The sequence below is a fragment of the Trachurus trachurus genome (assembly GCF_905171665.1).
Source record: "Trachurus trachurus genome assembly, chromosome: 14".
NCBI lineage: Eukaryota > Metazoa > Chordata > Actinopteri > Carangiformes > Carangidae > Trachurus > Trachurus trachurus.
Window position 1 is genome coordinate 15,761,235 of NC_139903.1, and position 21,593 is coordinate 15,782,827.

Sequence of the window (21,593 nt, forward strand, 5' to 3'; positions counted from 1 at the left end):
CTTTACTGTCAGACAGAAACAGACACAGATAAATCATTTGCCTCCAAAAACCTTCTCCACAGGGAAATCGCCAGTGCGCGCTCTCACATTATGGTGACAGTCCATCACAGCCCAGTTCCATTTTTGACTTTGTGTCATGTCAAATAATCATATGAAGTGAATAATCACAGAGACTTGGTCCCAGGTGAAGTGCAGGTTCGTCACGTCCACCTGCCCAGGCTGACGTTTCAGGGGCGTGACACATGTGTCAGCTATTGAACATGCACAAGAAAGTCACAGTGAACTCACACAGCAGCCTGCCAGCAACAATAGCCAGGTTTGTGTCTGTTAAAAGAAGAAAATGTTGATTTAATATTTGTGGCTTGGGTTTTGTTTTCGAGTTTGGATTTATTTTTTTTTTTTTTACCCATGGAAAGTTATGCTTTATGAGAAATTGAGATGAAGTCTGTCTGTTGTGGGGAATCTTCATGCTGCCACATGTTCAGGTAAAGGTGGTGGTGTTCATGTGTCTCCCTGTTCTCGATTTGGATGGACATCTCACTTCGGAAATCACAGTCAGCTCTGATTTGATTCAGGATTATTCTCCTCATACCTTATTTAATATTTTATCATCTATCTCTGTTGTTTGACTGTTTGAGGATGAGCTGTTTGATTTGATTTGTCAAGTGTTAACTCAAGTGATTGTTAATATTCAAAAGAACGTAAAAGCCTGATGATTCTGAGTTTGTCTGTACAAAAACAAGATATCTGGATTTGTTCAGAAAGGCAACACTTTTCCTCTCACACATAACTTGTTCCTAACTTGTCAAGAGTTCACTTCAGGAGTTGTTTGATCAGCTGTTTGCAAAGATTTACCACTCCCTCACTAGAGCTTTTTATTCTTATCCACTCTATTCTTCTATTCTCTCTTTCACAAACAAGGTCACTCCTAACCTTAACAGCTGCTCTGTGCCATAGCATCTCACAGTATCAAGTAGATGGATGGTTATTGTAATTAATTAATTAATATTATTCCTAATGATGTGTTTGGACAGTTTGTTTACATCTTCATTGATGACTTTTCATTTGTAGAATCAGTCTATTATTGTTAACTCCAGATCATGATTTTTTAATAAACATATACCATAAATATAGTATGAAAGCAGGTACTGTAGCAAGGTTCAGAGCGTCATCAGTGTAAATGTACTTTTATGTAATGCATGATAATAGCACAGCTCCAGCGCGGATGTCAACACATCTGAAAAGCTCTGACCTGAGCAAACATTCACCATGGGAACCTGATGTGTCTATAGAGCACAGCATTTACTTTTCTGAACACTTCCCAAAGCTGTGATAAAGCGAATGTGTTTGTTCTTTTGTTTAGTTTTCTCATTTAACTCTAAACTTCACTTAGCCTAATGCATTTAAGTGTTTGGTCTGGTGTTATTCATCTCTTCAAGTAATTACAAGATTATGGTAAAACGACATTGTGACCAGAACAAAAGAGAAACACTTTAACTCTAATGACAGGAAAGGGCCTGTGTTCATTAGCCGTAAGGGTGTGAGGTGTTGCTCAAGAATTTTTTTTCTTCCTGTGACTCATTGTGACTCTACAACAATAAGTTTTAAAAGATTCAAATTACGTCACAATGAAGTCAGATTTTGCCATGTCATGCAAGACAATACCAACTGGAGTTTACATGCTTTTGTTTGTTACGTTACAGGATGAAGAAACCAGACTCTCATGGCAGACACCTACACTGGTTTCAAATGTTACTTGTCCTCCTACTGGCAGGTAGGTTCTCACATCAGCTGTGACAGCTGGAGCCTACTATAGGGAAAAAAAGGAGACGGAAAAAAAAGACAGAAAAATAGTTTTCAGACAATGGAGCAGAGGCGTCTGTCATTCAGTGACCTTATCTGAAGCAACAACTCTGCACCTCTATTTATAAACTGCACTGTATGACACGTCTGACACGCACGTCATGTAACCATAGACTGTAACACACACATACACACATTTGAATTCCTTTCCAATCTATACCATGGCTCGATATTCTTGTTTGTTTCCTTTAAGTCAAAATTTCACAATGTTGCAGCTTTTTTCTCGAAGGAGGAAAACATGATGAACAGGAAGAAACTAAGAAAATTAGGCTACAGTAACAACTTTGCACAACCATCACATGACTGACACTGAGCTCCTTTTAAAGGAGATAAAGGTGTCAAATTTATTCACTTAATAAATACAGTGAATTTGATATTTCTGTTTGTTTTCTTCACTAATTATGAATTATTAATGTGGTCATGATGAACCAGTCACACAAGGGACTGAAATGCATGTTTGAGGAATTTAGATGTGAGCACATTCGAAACAAACCTCTACCATCCAGTATTAGAGCTATAGCTAGATCTCAATAATCAACATACAATCAAACTAATGAAGCTGGATTTTAAATGTCTCTGTGGAGACTGATGATGATTGTTTTTTCTCCCATCAGGTCAAACCTGTGGTCAAACATCTGCTGCTCCCACTTCCACCTCTCCTCTCCCACCATCCACAACAACAGCGACTGCACCAACCTCAGGTAAAAGGAGTCAGCCTACTTACTGCAACATCAGCTGACACATCTGTGAGAAAAGAAATGTCTCTCCTCTGTTTAATGTGTAGAGACAAGTTGGTCTCTTTCTCCCTGTCATCAGTGCTTATGCTAAGCTAAGCTAAGCTAAGCTAACTGGTTGTAGCATCATTGTTCATTTCTCCAAAAGAGCAAATGAGTGTTTAACCATTAAATAAAAGTCCTGCATTCAAAGATTTTACTTTAGTAAAAGTATAACTTTTTTTGGCACATGTGGTGGTAACCATGACCATCACGGTTACACCCCGCCTTTCCGAAGCCCCGCCTTTCCGACAATAGACTTCCATTCATCGTAATAGCGGGGTTTTCTATTTTTTCTAAAGACCCCGCTACTCCGAAAAGGCTATTGGGGGAAAACCCCAGTGCGCAGTGCGCATTGATCCTTTTTTCCTTTTTGGGGTCAAACGGATCATGTGCATAATTAACTGCAAAACAAGCAAATACTTAATATTAATGACATATAACGTTCATTCTGCTTCTAGCCTGTCTAGCCTCTACCTGGTCTTTTTACTAAACTTAACCAACTCCTTTCTGCATTGCCTAAGCCCAACCAAAGCATCTCCCTCAGTCAGCTGTCAGTGCGAGCGGCGGCTGCAGCAGCCTCGCGCCCGTGTGAGCTCAAGCCGGCTTCAGCCGCGCTCGAGCGGAGCAGGGGGGGAGAAAAAGAAAAAAAGTGTACCGGTATTTCTTTTACTGTGTGGGAGATCTCCAACAACGGAGTCGGGGAGAAAGCAAGTGGGACAGATCTGCCCAGTCTCTGAGCAGCGCACGTTTCACAGACAAGCCACAAAGCAGAATGTAAACAACGTCACGCGGTTCAGCACCTTGGACAGCTGCGGGGGGAGGGTGTCGGAGTAGCGGTGTTTCGAAGTGGGGGTATTTCAGAACAGCGGGGTGTCGAAGTGGAGGTGTGTCGGAATGGAGAGCTGTCCCCGACCATCACAGTGCAAATATAGATCCTTTCCTAAACAAAATCATAATAGACGGTTTGCATCGTCTAAATTAAAAATGTTGCTTGGATGCTGTAAATCAAGAATATCTCGGTCTGTGCTGCATTAACAACACTCGTCTCACACTCCTTCTTACAACAGTATACTACTTTCTCAACATTGCTGTGGATGTCGTTGGACCGAGCAAGAATGAATCAGATATTGAGGACTGGGTATGTTGGGAATTGGTCAGACAAGCTGCTAGTTAAAGTGCTGGATTTATGATGCCGTTGTCCTCAGTCCTGTAATTAAAACTAATGAGCATCTTCTGTTCTTTTGCAGCTCTACCAAGTGTTTCAAACCGAGCTGGAGAGCTGTGTCTCTCCAACAACCGCCTCTCCACAAACTACATCTGCAAGCACTGCAAATGAGACCACACCAACAACAACAGCAACAACAACTAACACAAGCACAACAATTTCAACAACACTAAAAAGCAACACAACTACAGCTGCAACATTAACAACAATGGAAAGTAACACAACCACAGCTAACAACACAACTACAGCTACCACCTTAACAACACTGGGAAACAACACAACTACCAGGTACCAAACATTTCTTTTTAAAATGAATGAATGAATCTTCACACGTTTGCATAAAGGAGCAAGTTCTTCATAATTTAGTTATTTCTCTCCTGTGGATCTAAATATATATGAGGAAACATACCTGTGCAGTGTTTTCTGACATGTGTAGGCTACTGTCAGTCTGTCATCCATGTTGTGCTGTTGTCATAGTGAACTCAGGCCTGCCTTTTACCTTTATCCCTTGTGATTTGTGGCTAGTGGCATTGATGAACAACAACCATGGTGGCCACAAAGTGTAGTTACTGTACAAAATGACAACGTATTGAAATGTTCTTACTAATCACCACATAATTTTTGTTTCACGTTCTTTATAAAAACATTCAAGTATTTTTTATGTGACATGCATTATGGTGAGGTATTGGGAGTAAGAGTAAAGCCTGAATAGCTGAAGCTCTAGCAAAACTAAGAGCTGTGAATATTTTCTATGCAGTGATATCATATGTTTGGCCACGATAAGCTCCTGGTAATACCTGACTAGAACATACGAGATCTCTTCTTTCAAAAGTGACATATTGTAGACTTGCTCAGTCTTGTTATTCATAAATGTCTCACTGTGTTTTTCAGCGGACTCAGTAACACAACTGACCTTTTCCAAGTAAGTTACTGTAACAATCAGATTTGTCTGTAAGTTATAGAACAGTAAAGAACGATCATGTGAATCAAGATTGATTTATGTTTTACAGGGACTTGAACTTTCATGCACAAGGAAAACTGCAATAGAGTAAGTAAAAACACATATTGTTGTTCAGTGACTGAATTTACTGTAAATCATCTCTTGGTTGGTGACGCTGACTTGATATTTCAGAAAGACAAATTGCTCTGTGACGTTGCGGCTGAGGAAGGAAGTACCTCTATGTTGTATCCTCCGTACTCTGTGTGTTGCCAGTAAAACGTCCCCCGACATCCACGTCGTGGGTCAAAGAGTCGATAGAACTGGTGAGTGATTAAAACTGAATACTAATGAAACACATCGAGCTCCCTGAAGAGTTCACATAATAAAAATGTACCTTCTGTCACTGAACAGGTCCACTGCTTAATGAGTGCAATAGCAATCCACCGGAGAATAGCAGCTGCATTCATGGCCTGGGTGGTTCATCATGGTAAGACTTTGGATATTTGATATTTTCCATGTTCTTTTGTTCAATGTCCAGACTTATTAAGTTAACAGCAACGCCTTTACATTTTTGTAACATTGCATGAGGTTGTTCACTGCTACGTGCAAAATTGCCATTGAGTGTGGTTATCTTTCAACAGTGAGCATGGGGAGATAGAAAGTGGAGACAACTCAACAGGCTGTAATCTAAGTGAGCGCTATTAATTTTTAACATAAATTTAAGCATAATCTTTTTACCATATGTCAATAATAACATATGCTAATGCTCGGTCTTGAAACAATTTCATTTAGACAAAATATTGTGTGTATATATTCAACCTTATCTTTGCTGTGGTTTCACTCTCACAGGTCTGAACAGGTGCAACTGCACTGGTTACTGCAATAAAACCGGTTAGTTTTAGTTTGTTTTTAATCAAGAAAACAAAGAGACACAATTATTATCAGATCCATGGTTTTAAGTCTTTGATGAGTTACTTTTGCTTCTTTTTTAGATGCATACTACACTCTTCACCTGTCAGTACATGATTCCAACGTAAACCTGTCATACGTCTTGTCCTTGGTAAGTTCTCATGGATACACAGAGTTACATAACTTATTATTGTGTGTGTGTGTTTATCTTGCAATATTCACTTTGCATCAATTCATTCTTCTGGTATAATCCAAATATGATATCTTTACAGATTTCAAAGTTAAGAGATCCACCACCTTGCTCTCCAAGCTCAGAAAGCACAAAGTGAGTTTTACCATTTTTCACCCAGTTACTCATCAGTTGATTTGTGTGGAAATGTTATAGTTTTGCCATGTTATTTTATTTGAGCTAATATGCTTCAATAAAACTTAAACCAACTTAACATGCTTTGTAATGTCCTCTTGTAGTTCATCGTGCCCTTTGTCCATCATTGCAAAAGAATACAAGGTAATCATCTGACATTTTGTCCATATGATCCAGAAATACTGTATGGGCAAATGCAGCTTTATGTCAGTCATCCACTTTGTCTCTTTTTGCACAGATATATCGTTTTATATATAAAACATACAAAGCATAACTTCACACTATGTGTTGATGTGTCATATGTTCACTTGAGAAAAATTGACTGAAATGTGCTTTTCTACTCAGGATGCGCGGGTGACCCGTGGGTACGGAGACACAGAGTGAGTCTGATCACATTAAGATTCACCATTTGTTTGCATTGACATTTTAACAGCGAGTGAAACACGTGCAACTCTGATTCTAGTCTAAACAGCTTCGGAGTGATTTTAGCCTTTTCCCATGAAGTTCCCATCTGCAACGTGTCGGCAGCTGTGGCTGAAGTGTTTCGGCCCGTTGCAGAGATCAGTTTTGACGGCCTGGTGACTCGAGCGGGTGTGTATGTTAACCACAGGGAAACATGTCAACATCAGTTCATACAGTCAAAAGAAAAAAAGAAAAGAACTGCTGGTGTGTCTTGTAAAGCGTCTCATTTGTGTCATGCAGCAATATGTGGAAATTCAGGAGGCGACAATCCACTGACTCCTCCGTTCACATGGATGAATCTGAACCTTCTCCCTGCCATGTTTTGTGCAGCAATAGACAATTCTACCATCCTCACCTGGTTTGTATGATCTTCTCTCTCCACCCTCTCCTCTAGCTACAATATCTTAAATCCATCTTCATAAACTCAGTATTCATGACAGTAACTTGTTAGACGGACCTGTTTGTATTTTACTAGATACACATTTCATTCCTGTTGTTTATTGATGTTCATGTGACCTTTTTTCTTTATAGTCAAAATGGAAAAAATGTGGTTGCCCAGCTGGCAGAGCAATGCCTGCTGAAGCCCTTTACAACTCCCATCCCGATTGTGCCAACCACACAACCCAACACCACCCCCGAGCCCCTCAACACCACCACCGCCGCCACCACCACCACCACCACCACCACCACCACCACCACACCTGTAAATGTAACTTCACCCCCAGTCAACACAACAGCCGAGCCCCTCAACACCACCACCACCGCCAGCACCCCGGCAACAACCACTGAAGCAGGTTTGTATTTGCTGTGGAAATTCTCAGTTGCTTGTTGTTGGTGAATAATGAAATAGAGACTTCTTCCGGCCGGTCGACAAGTTTTTATTTCCTTGCAAGGAAAGGTCAGTCCTCATCCGAGCGGTGATGGTGAAGGAAAGACTCCGGGCATGGGGAGATCTAAGCATTCATACTGTACCTGAGGAACGCCCCTAGAGTGGCAGCCCGTTTCGGGTGTGTTTCACTCTTGGTGTATCCTGCAGGGTTTTGTATCGAGGTGGGAAGTTACAGGGTCTAGGCATCACAATTCACAAATGGTTAAAACGCGAAAGGAAACCTGATATCTTGGTGGAGAAGCATGGTGTGGACACATCTCAAGTGGTTGAAACATTATATTACATTATCCCCTCAGTGTTGTGTGTATCTCTGTGGTATCATTATAGTCTCACTGCAGTGTCCCTTTTTACATGTTGTTGCCTGCAGCTGAGAGCCAGGCCAACGCTCTCCTTGAGCTGACCAGGAACGTGTCGGCACTGAACTCCAGCCAGGTGGATCAGCTGGTGTCTCAGCTGGAGAACCTTTTGTCCGGCCCGAACGTCAGTCTTGCTCTGGGAAACACCTCCGTCCACATTGTCAGTAATCTGCTGGGTGCACCTGCTGAGATTGTGGCCGACTCCTCCAACAGGTTACACACTCATTTATTTCATGTTCTCATAAATATTTTGTCCTTTTGCAGTGGTTTCCAACCTTTTTGGCAACTCAAACCATTTTTATAGTGCATGTTTGGTTACAGATTACCAAACTAGGGGGAGCATAGAGACTGAAATTGGAGCATAAATATGTTCTCTTCTCAAATATACATTTGGGCAGAGATTCTTCAGTTAGTCTCTTTTGTTTTGTTTTTTGAGTTTCATGTAGTGTTCAATACTGAAATTTTGTTATGACTTATTTTCTTTGTGAATTACATAATAACCTACTTTGCTTAGAAGTAGGGTCTGCAGGCAGGCAGGGGTTTGGGAACCAACAGTTGTGACTCATACCAATTAATTTATATTTTATCAGGATTATAAACATCGTCGAAACAGTTGGAGTTAAACTGGTTCTGAACGAGAGGCAACCAGAGGCTGAGACCCTCTTGTCCCCGGCTGTGGCTCTGTCAGTGAAGCCAGCAGATGGCGCTAACTTTCAGGAAACATTTTTTTCCATCTCAGACCCAAGCAATGTTCAGGTATGACATGAATGTTAGGGTTATATAATACAATATTATATGTTAACTTAACAATGCAATACGATATAATAGAATATGATATAATTGCAGGTCCGCGGAGATGCCAGGTTGAGGAGGAGTGTGAGAGCCGAGTCCTCCGTCCCTCAAGGCTCCATTAGACTTCCTCCCACTCTGACGCAGAACTTAACCACTGAGGAGCAACAGCTCGTCTCAAGAGTCCAGTTCAATTTCTACCAGAGGAGCACAGTGTTTCAGGTTCACACATTTAATGGGTGTCCTGTTCAGACTGAGATATACGTCATCATTAGCTGAGGAGAACATTTAGTCTCTTGGCTTTTGATTAGACACAGAAATTTGTAATGTCTGTGTTTTAATGTCACTGTTTCTTTCTTTCTTTTTTTTTTAATGCCAATGAAAACACTGTGTTGTGGTAAGTTGTGTTATGTCTTCATCATGACCATACAGGACAGGTCTCTGGGACAACGCAGACTTAACAGTGGCATCCTGGGAGCGAGTGTGGCCAACCTGTCAATCAGAGGACTGGCGGACGACGTCGTAATTCACCTGAGGAACATGGAGCCTGTTCCAGTGAGTCAGCTGTTTCCACTGAGACAAAATGCATCACGTCTAATCTAAGTCCAGTTAGAGATCCTAAACTGATCCTCTTGTTCCTTTTCCCCCTGACTACAGGCTAATTATGTGGCTACATGCGTTTTCTGGGACTTCACGATGAATGGTGAGTTTATTTGTATTTTTTTTGTCAACAATGTCGATGAGATCGGACAAAGAATAAAACAGGCTTTGTGTCTTTTCTGACAGATGAGTCGGGTGGTTGGAATCCAAATGGCTGTTCAGTCCGAAACAGCACACACAACGAGACAGTTTGTGGCTGCAACCATTTAACCAGTTTTGCAATCCTGCTGGTAAGGAGATCAGTTTCTCACGCTCCCTTATGTTTTACGATTATTAATCTAATCATATCTTAAATCCCAGTTTTAACCACTTCCTCTCTGCTGCACCAGGACCTCGCCAGGCAGCCTATAACCAGTCGTCTCCAGGCCACCATCCTCACCTTCATCACCTTCATTGGCTGTGGAGTCTCGGCCATCTTCCTTTCTATCACCCTCCTCACCTACCTGGCCTTTGGGTGAGTATTTCCTTCTATATGATACAACATCACACATATCTGATACATCTTTATCACAATTTAAGTGAATAAGAGACAACACATTTCATTTTTGGTGCAGACATTTTTATGACGATGATTCATTCTTTCATGTTCATTGTGTTTCATGTTGTTTACAAATCAAATCTTGAAACCTGCAGGAAGTTGCGTAAGGACATTCCCTCCAAAATCCTGATCCAGCTGTGTCTGGCTCTGCTGATGCTCAACCTGGTCTTCCTGCTGGACTCCTGGCTGGCGCTCTACCCGGACGCCGTGGGCCTCTGCATCGCCACCGCCTGGTTCCTTCACTACTTCCTGCTGGTTTCCTTCACCTGGATGGGACTGGAGGCCGTCCACATGTACCTGGCCCTCGTGAAAGTCTTCAACACCTACATATCACGCTACATGCTGAAGTTCTCGCTGGTCGGCTGGGGCGTCCCCATGGTCGTGGTCATTATAGTCATCGCGATTGACAAGGATAACTACGGTCTTGTCTCCTATGGAAGGTTTACGGATGGGACTAGTGATGAATTGTGAGTTTTTTCCTTGGATGCTGTATTTGTAGTTACATAGAAACTACAAACACTCCACAAATATTAAGATACAGTACAACTGAGTAAAACCAGAATAAAACTATATATAAAAAACTAACCCTTTAATTCTCTTCCTCAGCTGCTGGCTAAGAAATGACATTGCCTTCTACGTGGCTGTGGTGGCCTATTTCTGCGTCATCTTTCTCTTCAACGTCATCATGTTCATCCTGGTGCTGGTCCAGTTGTGTCGGATCAAGAGGCAGAACCCACACAACTCGCAGCACCGCTCCACGGTGCAGGATGTGCGCAGCGTGATGGGGATAACCCTCCTCCTGGGCCTCACCTGGGGCTTTGCCTTTTTCGCCTGGGGACCTGTGAACCTGGCGTTCATGTACCTCTTCGCCATCTTCAACAGCCTGCAAGGTCAGTTCACTCTTCACTCGATACGCATGATAATGGGAGCCATTAAAAGCCCAGAGGATGTGGTAACAATGTGTTTACCGGTTGTTTGAACCTGGCAACATGACATCACTGCTGTGAAAAGAGGGAAAAAGAGGCAGGGCAAAGATCCTAATCAGACCAGTTGTAAACATGCCAACATTTTGACCACATTGTCAAAACAAGGTGTGTGTGTACAGTAGATGTCGGCCTGGGAACTAGCTTATGTTGACAAAGGACACTGAATAATAAATAATTTTCTTATTTACTTTTATCTTGTACAACAAATTATGATACTACTTGTTAGCTCATCCTCTCATTAACACGATGAGTAGCCTACAATGTTATGGATAAAAAGAACGAAGAACAAAACTACTATATAACTTGAAGTTGTAATGTAATGGCACCTTTTAATAGGGTGCAGTTTCAGTCTGGTAATGCACAGTTAAGCCCTTAATGCAAGATAACTATACAAACATTTCTGTCAGTGTATCCATATAGAGTTGTGTTGTAATAGCAACAACAGTGCACAGTAAAAGGTGACTCACATTATATACAAATTAAATATGACCTTACCCAGACAGACTGTTCCTGCAGAACACAGGAAGTAGACATTTGTAAGACATAAAGCCTTTTTTTTTTTCGTGTCTCACATCTGTTAAATGCAAACTGATGACAACGTGCATTAAAAATGCTGTTTCTGTTCATTTTTCTTTGTAGGTTTCTTTATATTTATTTTCCACTGTGCGGTGAAGGAGAATGTGAGGAGGCAGTGGAGGACCTACCTGTGCTGTGGCAGAATGAGACTGGCAGAAAACTCAGGTTAGACATGTTCACCTTACATTTGTCTGAGCTTTACATCTTTTTGACCCCTGATTCCTTTTCCTGCCTTCAAAGTTCAACATCCAAGGCCACTATACTATAGATGCACAATGATGGTGACTATGTTACACACCGACTTCATCTTGTGGCGTTTGTTTTCACAGAGTGGAGTCGCACTGCAACACAGAAGACGAAGAAGTCATCCGTGACCAGACTGACATCGCTTCACTCCTCAAACTCCAACAACTCATCCTCCTTCTCTTCTTTTCTTGCCAGCGACTCTTCAGATCACATTAATGGCATCGGTAAGTGAAGACAGTCCAAGTTCTCAATGTCACTGAGACTTCGAACCAATAACTGACAATTAGATCACAAATTCATGGTCAATTTAATAAAGGTCTTGGCTTAAGTAGCAGAACTAGATCCAGTGACTTCCAGCATTGTCTTTTAACTCTGTTGGTGTTGTAGGTAACCCCATGGACGACAGAGCTATCACAGCTGATGAAGAGCCCAGTATGGACGTGATCCTCAACGAGGTCAACAGGCAACGGAGGAGCCGACTAACACACTGATCTAAAATGGGACTCTTATTTTGAAAAACCTGTACATAGTGTATATTAATAAGTAATTTATGAATTGTATAACTTAATGAAGAATGTAAACCTTTAATTATGTATTGCACTTGATTTTTAAACTGTATTCATACAGTACATTCACTTGATTCCAGCCTTTATTCCTGTGTAAAGTTATTTGACCACCATTGAGTGCACAACAGTGTTCACTTAAATACTTATGAGCAAGATGGTGATTAAGTTATCAAATCTCAGCTCCTGTAAACAAACACCCATATTCTGCAGGTAAATCTTACACCTACATCTACATTACATACACAGTAAATGTCAAACATGAAGTCAAGCTCAATAAATACCTCCAGTTCAAAATATTTACTGCTTGGGTTTAGTCAGGTTTAGTCATAAAATAAAATTTAAAAGAGGAGCCAAAGAGCACTTCTGTTTAATTCTGCTCAATGTTCATATTGTAAATGACTGAAGCGTCATCTAAAGGAAATAAATCACAATTACTGCAACTTTTTAGACAAAGGGGCATCATTCTGTTATTCGGTCAAGAAACAGCTGCTACTAATTATCACATCAATGATCAATCTGATATTGATTATTTTCATTCTATTACTTTATTGTTTGGACAATGAAGTGTTTTATTAAAATTTCATTCCGAACAAATTATCCACAACACTATTTATTTTCTTATCAATGAATCATTTCCATCTATTGAAACATTTTCATAACTCGTTGGTTTTAAAATATATAATATCACAACTGTTTTCCACCATTTTTCCTAACAAGTTGTCTTCAAGTAATTCAGTTGTCACTGATTCATATTGATGCTTTTCAAAAAAAAAAGTCAAGACAGTTTTCCCCAAAACATTTTAATTGCAGATGGTCACAAAACTTTTTTTTCAAGTGGGACAGAACAGCATTTGGTGAAATCATATAGAATAAATAAATGTAATTGAGTCCCACAGGGTTGATTGCGCGTAAACGTGCTGTGTACTGTGTATGCAAGCTACATTCACTGTCCGTTACATGCACCTAATACAGTCTTTAAAAAAATCTTTTTAAAATATATCAGGAGAAAGCAAGGTGCTAATAAAACATGACAAAAAACAGCACAAGCACAGAGGCGGCATTAAAGTGGTGGAATTGTTTCCCTTTTAAAACATATTTGGACTTCAACACTTCAGTCTCTCCGGGCGTGATCACATTGCCTTGATACAACCTGAAAGAATCAAATCACATTTGAGCGGCAGTAACAAAAATAGAGCTTAAAAGCGACTCACGTCAGCTGGGCTGAGTCTATAGATTGGCCTATCACACATTTGAGCTCATAACTCAAAAAAAAAAAAACCTAAAGAAAACGAGAGAGAACACACACGCACACTTGTTCTACGATGAGTTACACCTCATTATCAGTGTATCAAATCAGTGATCAACTAACAGCTCCTTCAGAGTACATGCAAATGGACAATCCAAATCAAGTAACACAAATGCTTACGAGTTGTAAGCTGCAACAATGGTAAATGGTAAACAACAGTAAAACACAACCAAAAGAGCAGGAAAGAGAAGGAAGATGAAGGTAGAACAGGATCAATAGATCGGGGATGATGTAACTGTCACTGTATCTCTGAAGATGTGCTCAGACTGAATGGAAAGTGAATTTCCATCTTCACTTATTCACACCAAGATGACCGCTGGAGTGTTTTACAGTCTGTGCCTATGATCCAAAACAATGATACAGATGTAGTCACAGCTGTAACTCACTGATCATATGCACAGACTGATCTTTGTATGTGTGTGTGTATAGTGGTGCTGTGTAAGTGTACAGACTACAGACTTCAAACCAAACTGATTTGACAATGCTGTATTTTTTCCCCTCTTATTTCTAAATAACGATGCATTTATGCAAACTTTTTGGAGAATGCTGTTGATGCTGCAGTGAAGAACCACTGTTAGTCCTCAGGGTCTCACACAAGCTCAAACGTGTCGGTCTAACAATTAAGCTCTTCTGTCAACTCAACGTCTACTCTTAAGACATTTAGTTTTCTTTCTCAATGCACCTTTGAAGTAGGTGAGGTTGCGACATAAACCTCAGCTTAGCTTTCCAAGTTCGTGTTACCTGTAATTTTCATGTCACGTTCAGTCTGAGCACACCTTTAAGGCTACAGCAGGAGCAGGAGATCTAGCGCTTTCACGTTCCAGCTGCTGAGGATTCAAGCAGAGAAAAATGGAGGCTACTTCTTCCATATGGTGTAGAAAACCCATCTGGTTTGGTACAATTAAGGACCGTAAACAACAAAAGTCTGACTGCAAAACTGTTAAATACTGTATGACTGTGTCCCTGTGTTTACACCTGATGAAAGGATACAGCTCCAAGTAGGAGGGCACACACACCACCTCTTTGGAGAAGCCCACGGGACACGAGAGCTTTCCCAGCTGTTCTTCATATAGACTCAGTGCCTCTGTCAGATTCACACTGTTACCCTGACGACAGGAAAAAAAACATATCAAGTTACGCAGTGAACTCAAACTGAATTTTACATAAAAACCCTGAACATAAAGCTAAACAAAAGGAAAATGTCATCCTTCCTGTTTGACACCACTGCAGTTTTCTCCTTCCTTTTAATTATTGCTCACTGAACAAATTTGTGATGAATATATTAACAATACCAATATTAACAGTTTGCAGTCATCACACTCAAGAGGACGCTCACCTGGGTGAAGTACTTCCCGGCTGGGTGCAGGACTTTTATTGACAGGTCTAAGATGAGACGCAGGAACTCCCATGTCGAGTCTTTAAAAACCAGTTCAGAGAGAAAGACATAGGTTGAGAACATCTCTCTGTATTTATGTAACTCATCCGGTTATGCAAGTACAACAAGAGTTCAGAAAGCACTCAGACACACTCGGATGTAATTTTTAAATTAATAAAAAGGTGCAATTTTTGCAGATTAAAGTCTAGTCTAGAAAAAAAATCTAATTGGATGTAAACTAACGGGCAAAGACAGTTTTTACACATCAAGTATGAAAAAGTGAGGGGGTCTGAATATCTTCTGAAGTCTTTCTACATAGGCACTTTATACTGAAAATACAGAAACCTTCTTCTGGCTCTGTGGATATTGGGACTGCAGTGAGGTCATTAATTACGTAGTCAAACATCCGTCCCTCCTGGACGTACTTCTTCAGAACAGGGACACAGTCCTCAACGAGTATCTGTTGATGCACAAGAGGAGGAAAATCCACTCAGCTTAAGTTTCTTTCATTTCATAATTGGTACCACCTTAGAAATCAGGCCAAACCACTTTAGAGGATCAAGTCAAATCTCGTTGACAGCCTGACTACTAACCAATCAGATGGCTGGAAAAACAAGCCATCATTATAGCATTAAAAGAACATTGATTGACAAGTAACAAAGAGCAGTAGAAATCCTTGAGAAGATCAGTAAAGTGCTGTGTTATCAGATTCAGACACTAAATACACAGTAACTGTATATATGTATAATGTATAATGGTCATGTTACATGTCTTCTGTTATGGGAAAATAATGCACACACTGTTGATTACCTCCCACGGTTATAAAAGCAACATTTTGCAGAGGCGTTAACTGCCTTTCTTCTCCTCTCCACTCCTCTGCACCGACAGCAGGAACAGTTTTAAATCACTTTTTAACTTTCTGCATCTTATTCTCGAAAATAAAATTAATCAACATCACTCGCTCTATACTAAAACACTTAGATGATCATAAAAAACATTTTTTCTACAGTCAGTCTGTAAAGCTTCTCGTTCTTCACAGAAACAGAGTTAACAAAGGCTGCTGTGAACCAGCTTCACTCACTTGGTAACAGTCTCCCTTCAGGTTGTCGAGGATATTGCCACAAGTCTTCCTCATGTGCGCTCTGCACCCGTCTATCACCTTCTGGTCGATGTAAACACTTTGTTAAGGAAATGTCAATCAGATGTCAAAATTAAACATTACAAAACTGGTGAACTGATGAGAAGCAAAACTACACTGCCTGATAAAGTTTAATTCTGCCGTCTGTGAGGGAATCATTATCAGATGACTCACTGATCGATGGCAGCAGCCCAACAGCAACAAAACCGATTCAGTAAGGTAAAGTCAACATTATGATGAAGAGATTAAAAAGAAAGAAAGAAAGAAAAACAAAAAAACAGTGCAGAGCCAATAAAGGATATCTCCACCATGGTGATCATCTTTGGCTTTTGTTTGACCACCTCAGCGAGGATGCCTCCATCGCCTCCTCCGAGTATCAGCACCTCTTTTCCAGCGTAATTCTCTTTTCCACTACCTATGATGGCCTGGGTGTAGGCCAGATCACTCTCTGCCAGGTCTGCGAGGCAAATGAGTCATTTCATAGCGATTAACAAACATTATCAGCATATTTAACCGAGGGATAGATCATGTAGCACATTAAATATGTCACATTAACGTTACTTAGAAAAAATGATTGGATCTTGTGACCTTTGTCTGAAATTACAGTGAAGTGTTGCATTGTTTACACTTACTGACGTCTCCATTGAGTACTAGGATATTTCCAAACTGCCGTGAGTGCAATATTTTTATGTTTTGGTATGCAGAATCTTCTTCATACACCACCCGGTCAATGTCATATTCAATCAGTCTGCCGTCAGCTGTGGGCCAGTATCGGTCAACTTTGGCCCCTCGCACAAGGGCTGGGAGCCTTTATGGGAGGTGAACAACACAGTTAATCAATATTACTGCAACATGCAAGGTGCATTAAAAACAATAATCACATTGTTTAAACATGAGAAAAGCCATAAAACAGATACTCACCTTTTAATCCGTGTAATATTGCCTTTTAAGAGAACCTTTAGCTTCTTTTCCAGTGCATTTAAAAGCTGTGAAGTAACAGTCGTCACACATACAGGTGTTATTTTGGCTCTGCAGAAAAGTACGTTAAGTATGTACTTGAGTTTTTTTTTTTTTTTTTTTAAATACCACTTACATTGTCTTGTTGTGCAGATTTATCGTCTTCATAACACTGCAGATCAATGGTGACCAACCCATGGGAGTGCACACGCAGAACAACAAGCCTGAGAAAAGGTAAAAGGTAAACAGATGGAGTGAGGAGGATGTTTCTTGTTTCCTCCTTTGCAAAAAAGTCTTTGCATGGTATGATTTATCCACTGCAGAAGTCTGTACACTCAGAGCTGCTGTGTGAACAACCTCCAACATGTTTGTGCTGCAGGTAAAAGGCGTCTCATCATGTCAGTGGAATAAAAAAAACTCCAACAGCAACAACTGAGACACCAAATCTCAGGTCACCGAGTTAACATTAACAGCAGAGGCCGGATAAATTTTCATTATCAACTCAATGTTTCACTTTGTCTCACATCTGTGATACATTTGATCTCTGCACTGCACATCTGAATGCTACTTTTGTTCCTCCTGCTCCTGTGTATTTCTGAATATCTTTATTTCACAACAAGTGTTGGTAAAACTCGATGAGGAAACTTCCAGGAAAGTGCTTAATTTAACAATTATCTTTGACCATTTCTGGTAATTAATCCGCACCACCCTTTCCCATAAGGGACTCTATCACTCTGATGAAGAAAGAAAGAAAGAAAAGGTCCTTTGTGAATAAGCATGGACACCTTTAGTGAATTGTAAGACATGTGTGATAGCTTTACACTCCAACAGCAAACAGTGGCTCTTTGTGAGTACTGCTGCTGCTGCTGCTGCTGCTGCTGCTGCTGAAGAACAACACCAAATCTTTGTGGTTCATTCAGACCAAACTACTCAAACATCTCACCCACACAGCTTCCTCTCCATGACAGTGCAGAGAGCTGTGGGTGAACTGATGAAGACATTTCCACCATAACAGTTTTCGGTCTTGTTTTGGCTCATCTTCATGTTTGACACACACAGAACATGTGAAATACTGTTATTCCGAGGGCCCTGTTTACCAGATCGTAACTGCAGCCAACTTTCCTTCATGCTCGTGTAACTCATCAGAGTCCGTGTCATGTGACGTGCATAATGTGTGTCATTTCACAGACAGGTCAGTCAGGGCTAGCTGGTTAGCATGCTGACTCTTGCTGAGGATACTTCACAATACATCACTATCTAAAGTGTATGTTTGTGCAATATGTTGAACTAATAGTATGTGAGGTATTCTGAAAATGTTTCATCCACAGTCTAGAGAACCACCGCAGAAAAAAACAAAGCATTAACAGTTAAAAAACGTGAACAAATGCTGATCTTACCGGCCATTCTTGCCTACAAAAGTAGCGAGGTATCCATGTCCATGTGTGTCATGAATAGTCTCTGTCATTTCCTGCTCATGAAATATGGACAGCAGGGCAGGGACCGTGGAAGCGGAGTCAACTGTGGAAAAGCACAGGGTGTGGAGAAAAAAAACTATTAATCCATCTGTTGACATATGGCTATAATATCAACACACCAGTGAGTGTTAACATGTTTAATTAGAAGTCAAGATTTATTGAACTATTCATAGAAATGCCTTCTTAACAATGTGTATTTAAAGTATGCAGGTAGAATGGTTCCTGACATTGTAATAGTGTCAGGAGTATTCTTGATCCTAGATAGATTGTAGCTTGTCAAGGCTGAGCTCATTTGAACATTTCATTTTCTATTAAAAAGAATTACCATCACTCAGAGTCAGAGGCTTAAACACAACACCACTAATAAAGTATTTATATACCACTTCAGACAACAATGAAATTACACACCTTAATATATTGTAGTATTTTGGCGTATTTTTTTTCTTACACAACTGCTTTTGTCACAATAAACATTTAAATAAATGTAGTAATAATTGCATTTAAAATATAACAATTTAACACAATTTAACATATTTAAAATTTAACATTCAACTCATGGTCAGTTTATGATGCTAACTGAATATGAATCACACTTGGGGTAAAAAAAAAAAAAAAAAAAAAAAAAAAACTACAAAAATGGCCAAAGATACGTCATTTCCCAAGCGACAACCACGGGTCGAAAGTAGCATTGAATGTACTTTATTCGCATTGTTAGCCGGAAAGATACTGAGGTAGTCCAGAGCAACGACACTGAACGCACCATAACTACATGTGTAACAACGCACGTCCATGTACAAGACATTAAAATTAAACATTTAACCACAAAGACGGCTTTTAAACCCCAGTATATCCAAAACAATTAAACATGTACGCGCCGTGATCTGCCATGTTTCTTCCAAATCGATAACAGCGGCTCTGGTTTGAAGGGCAATGACAGAGTAGCAGGGTGATGTTAGCAGGCTAGCCCCGTTAGCCAGCACCATAGCACGCAGCCGTGATGCAGTGAGTGCAACCAGGATGCACTGAGTGCAGCAGCGGCTCGTCGCGCTTTTCTTACCTGCCGTGGAGAGGCTGATGTCGAGAGTGTAATGTCGCAGTGCCATGTCTGTGTGCAACCGTCATCCATGCCTGGAATAGGCAGGCTGCGAATATTTATGTGCAGAGACAGAGGGAGGGCCCTGCTACCACTGCTGTAACCAACACGACCCACTGCACTTGCCAAACCAGGCGTGGCTACTGTCTGCGCTGCTAAAGGCGAATGCGGCGACCGAGAGCAGAGAGCAGCAGCTGAGTCGAGAGGGAAATCCTCCTCTGGGAGCTGTACCAGTCCTGTGGGGTCGGACAGTGGAAACAGCATTTGCACATAGGGTACTATACTATAGCTACTGTACATACTGTAAGGAGAATAGTGCAACTGTATTTCAGTCAAGTAGTGAATTGTGCACGAGAACCACATGTATAATAATAATAATAATAATAATAATAATAATAATAATAATAATAATAATAATAATAATAATAATAATAATAATAAGACTTTATTAAGGACACAATCAGAGGTCCATAGGGACTAAAAATACATAAAAGACAGACAATAAAAACATGGCAACAGTTAATGTAAAACAAGCATCGATCACAAACATAGCCATCAATATCAACCAGATACGGTCCCAGAGGGACAGACATCAGCCCTCACATACAGACTGGAGCGCCAGTGGCTCCACAGTCTTGAGGAGAACCTTAATGAGCTCTTCTCACCATCACACAGAAACAAAATGATATCATTTCTAGAGGCTAATAGCCTGCACATAAATTTATACATAAGATTGCGTATTACAGCAGAGCAGTTTGGCACTCCATTGAACATGTACTGTGATGCACTTAATCTATAATTTCCTTGCACCTTGCACATCACTCTTTATTGTTTCACTAATGCTGCCCGTGTGACCTTCAATCGTAAACTGCTGTGGACTTCTGTAAATGCAAAATAAGATTTGAGGAGGTGTAAACTAATCTGAGAACATGTAGCTACTTAAAGAAAAAAATGTTGAACTGAAAAAACAGGTTCCTCCACAACTCCCACCTACAGATAATAACTAGCCTATGTTTACAATGGTGTTTAATGCATCTCCATGGCAGTGTAGCTTAGAAATCATAGACGAGAGAGCACAAAAGAGAAAGAAAGAGAAAAAATATTTATTCACAATGATGTGTAGGCTACCGCTACCTACTGTATATCAATGCTAATGCATACAAATGCAGACAGAGGCTTTCTCAACAGGATGTTGTGTGTTGTTATTATTTGTGATCTGTAAAAGAAAACCTTCTGTAGGCCTGCGGTCAGACTATGTAATAAAATAAATTGACATGCATGACTTTATTGGCAACCACTCTTACTTAAAGTGGAAAGACAGAAATGATGAGACTAACTCAAGGTTCATCTTGCCAACAGCAAAGAGCAGGTATTTGAAGATGTTGTGACCTGTCATCAAGTCAACAGCATTAGTTCAGTAACCCACAAGGCCAAACAAGTCCAAACAGACCTGTCAGATTTAGATTATCTGCATCAAATTGCAGGGACGTCAACATCTACATGAAATCCAATCATTAATTCCTGAGTAATTCACAACGTTGATAGAAAAAGGCCCTACCTGTATGTTCCAATGTGAAAGAAAGTGATAAATAAAATTCCTGTGTCTGCCTCTGTAACTGAATCTGACTGACCCCCCCCCCCGTGCCAGAGTGGCTGAAATGGTGCTGAATATAATGTTTCTGTCATTTAAGTGGTAGAAAAACTTTGTAACCTTTCTGACCGGTGCCACCGTGGTCCTGGTACACCGGAGTTCTACTAAGCTTCAGAGTGTAACTGGTCTAGTGGAGCTGTGGCTGGTCTGCATGGACCTCTGTGGGCTTACATTTGAGTTTTCAACGGGCCAGAGAGACCCAACCAAACCGACCTGACGTGCTAGTTCAGCCCGAGAATGTAGAAATGACACGGTCAGGTCTGGCTGTGCCTTGGGCATCTTCTTCTTCTTTTGAACGGGTTAGGACCGTCGGTCTGACAAGGGGGGCTGCTATTGGCTGCCGGGGGCTGCAGAACTGGCGCGTCCGGTCAGGTTGGTTGGGCCGCTCTGGCCCGTTGAAAACTCAAATGTAAGCCCATAGAGGTCCTCGCAGACTTGGGAGCCCAAACAGCT

The 21,593-nt window shown here is 40.7% G+C and overlaps 2 protein-coding genes across 2 annotated transcripts; one reads left to right on the plus strand and one right to left on the minus strand.

Annotated features, from left to right (window-relative positions):
- Nucleotides 1–260: 260 nt before the first annotated feature.
- On the plus strand, nt 261–12,070 carry LOC310997378 (adhesion G-protein coupled receptor G2-like; the record flags this gene model as incomplete). The annotated part of the gene is made up of 15 exons (XM_083987053.1): nt 261–316; nt 2,478–2,564; nt 5,078–5,127; nt 7,796–7,997; nt 8,375–8,540; nt 8,631–8,795; nt 9,006–9,128; nt 9,231–9,276; nt 9,360–9,463; nt 9,563–9,687; nt 9,867–10,238; nt 10,378–10,661; nt 11,397–11,498; nt 11,663–11,803; nt 11,967–12,070. 15 exons carry the CDS (start codon nt 261–263, stop codon nt 12,068–12,070), a joined length of 2,127 nt encoding a protein of 708 aa, XP_083843179.1.
- Nucleotides 12,071–12,949: 879 nt separating this feature from the next.
- Nucleotides 12,950–19,625, minus strand: sms (spermine synthase). The gene is made up of 11 exons (XM_083986098.1): nt 19,454–19,625; nt 18,319–18,439; nt 17,058–17,145; nt 16,886–16,950; nt 16,597–16,772; nt 16,265–16,421; nt 15,908–15,995; nt 15,172–15,286; nt 14,788–14,867; nt 14,442–14,557; nt 12,950–14,338 (listed from the first exon to the last, which is right to left on the minus strand). Exons 1-11 carry the CDS (start codon nt 19,497–19,499, stop codon nt 14,308–14,310), a joined length of 1,083 nt encoding a protein of 360 aa, XP_083842224.1. The 5' UTR covers nt 19,500–19,625; the 3' UTR covers nt 12,950–14,307.
- Nucleotides 19,626–21,593: the final 1,968 nt, after the last annotated feature.

Bases quoted from the DNA above. Each gene is read 5' to 3' on its own strand.
- sms (XM_083986098.1), bottom strand. From the start codon at position 19,499: ATGGCACTGCGACATTACACTCTCGACATCAGCCTCTCCACGGCAG. The intron at 16,422-16,596 runs GTAAGTGTAAAC...TTTGCCTCGCAG, and splicing joins AGTACTCAATGGAGACGTCA to ACCTGGCAGAGAGTGATCTG. The intron at 14,868-15,171 runs GTTTCTGTATTT...TGGTTTTTAAAG, and splicing joins ATCCACAGAGCCAGAAGAAG to ACTCGACATGGGAGTTCCTG.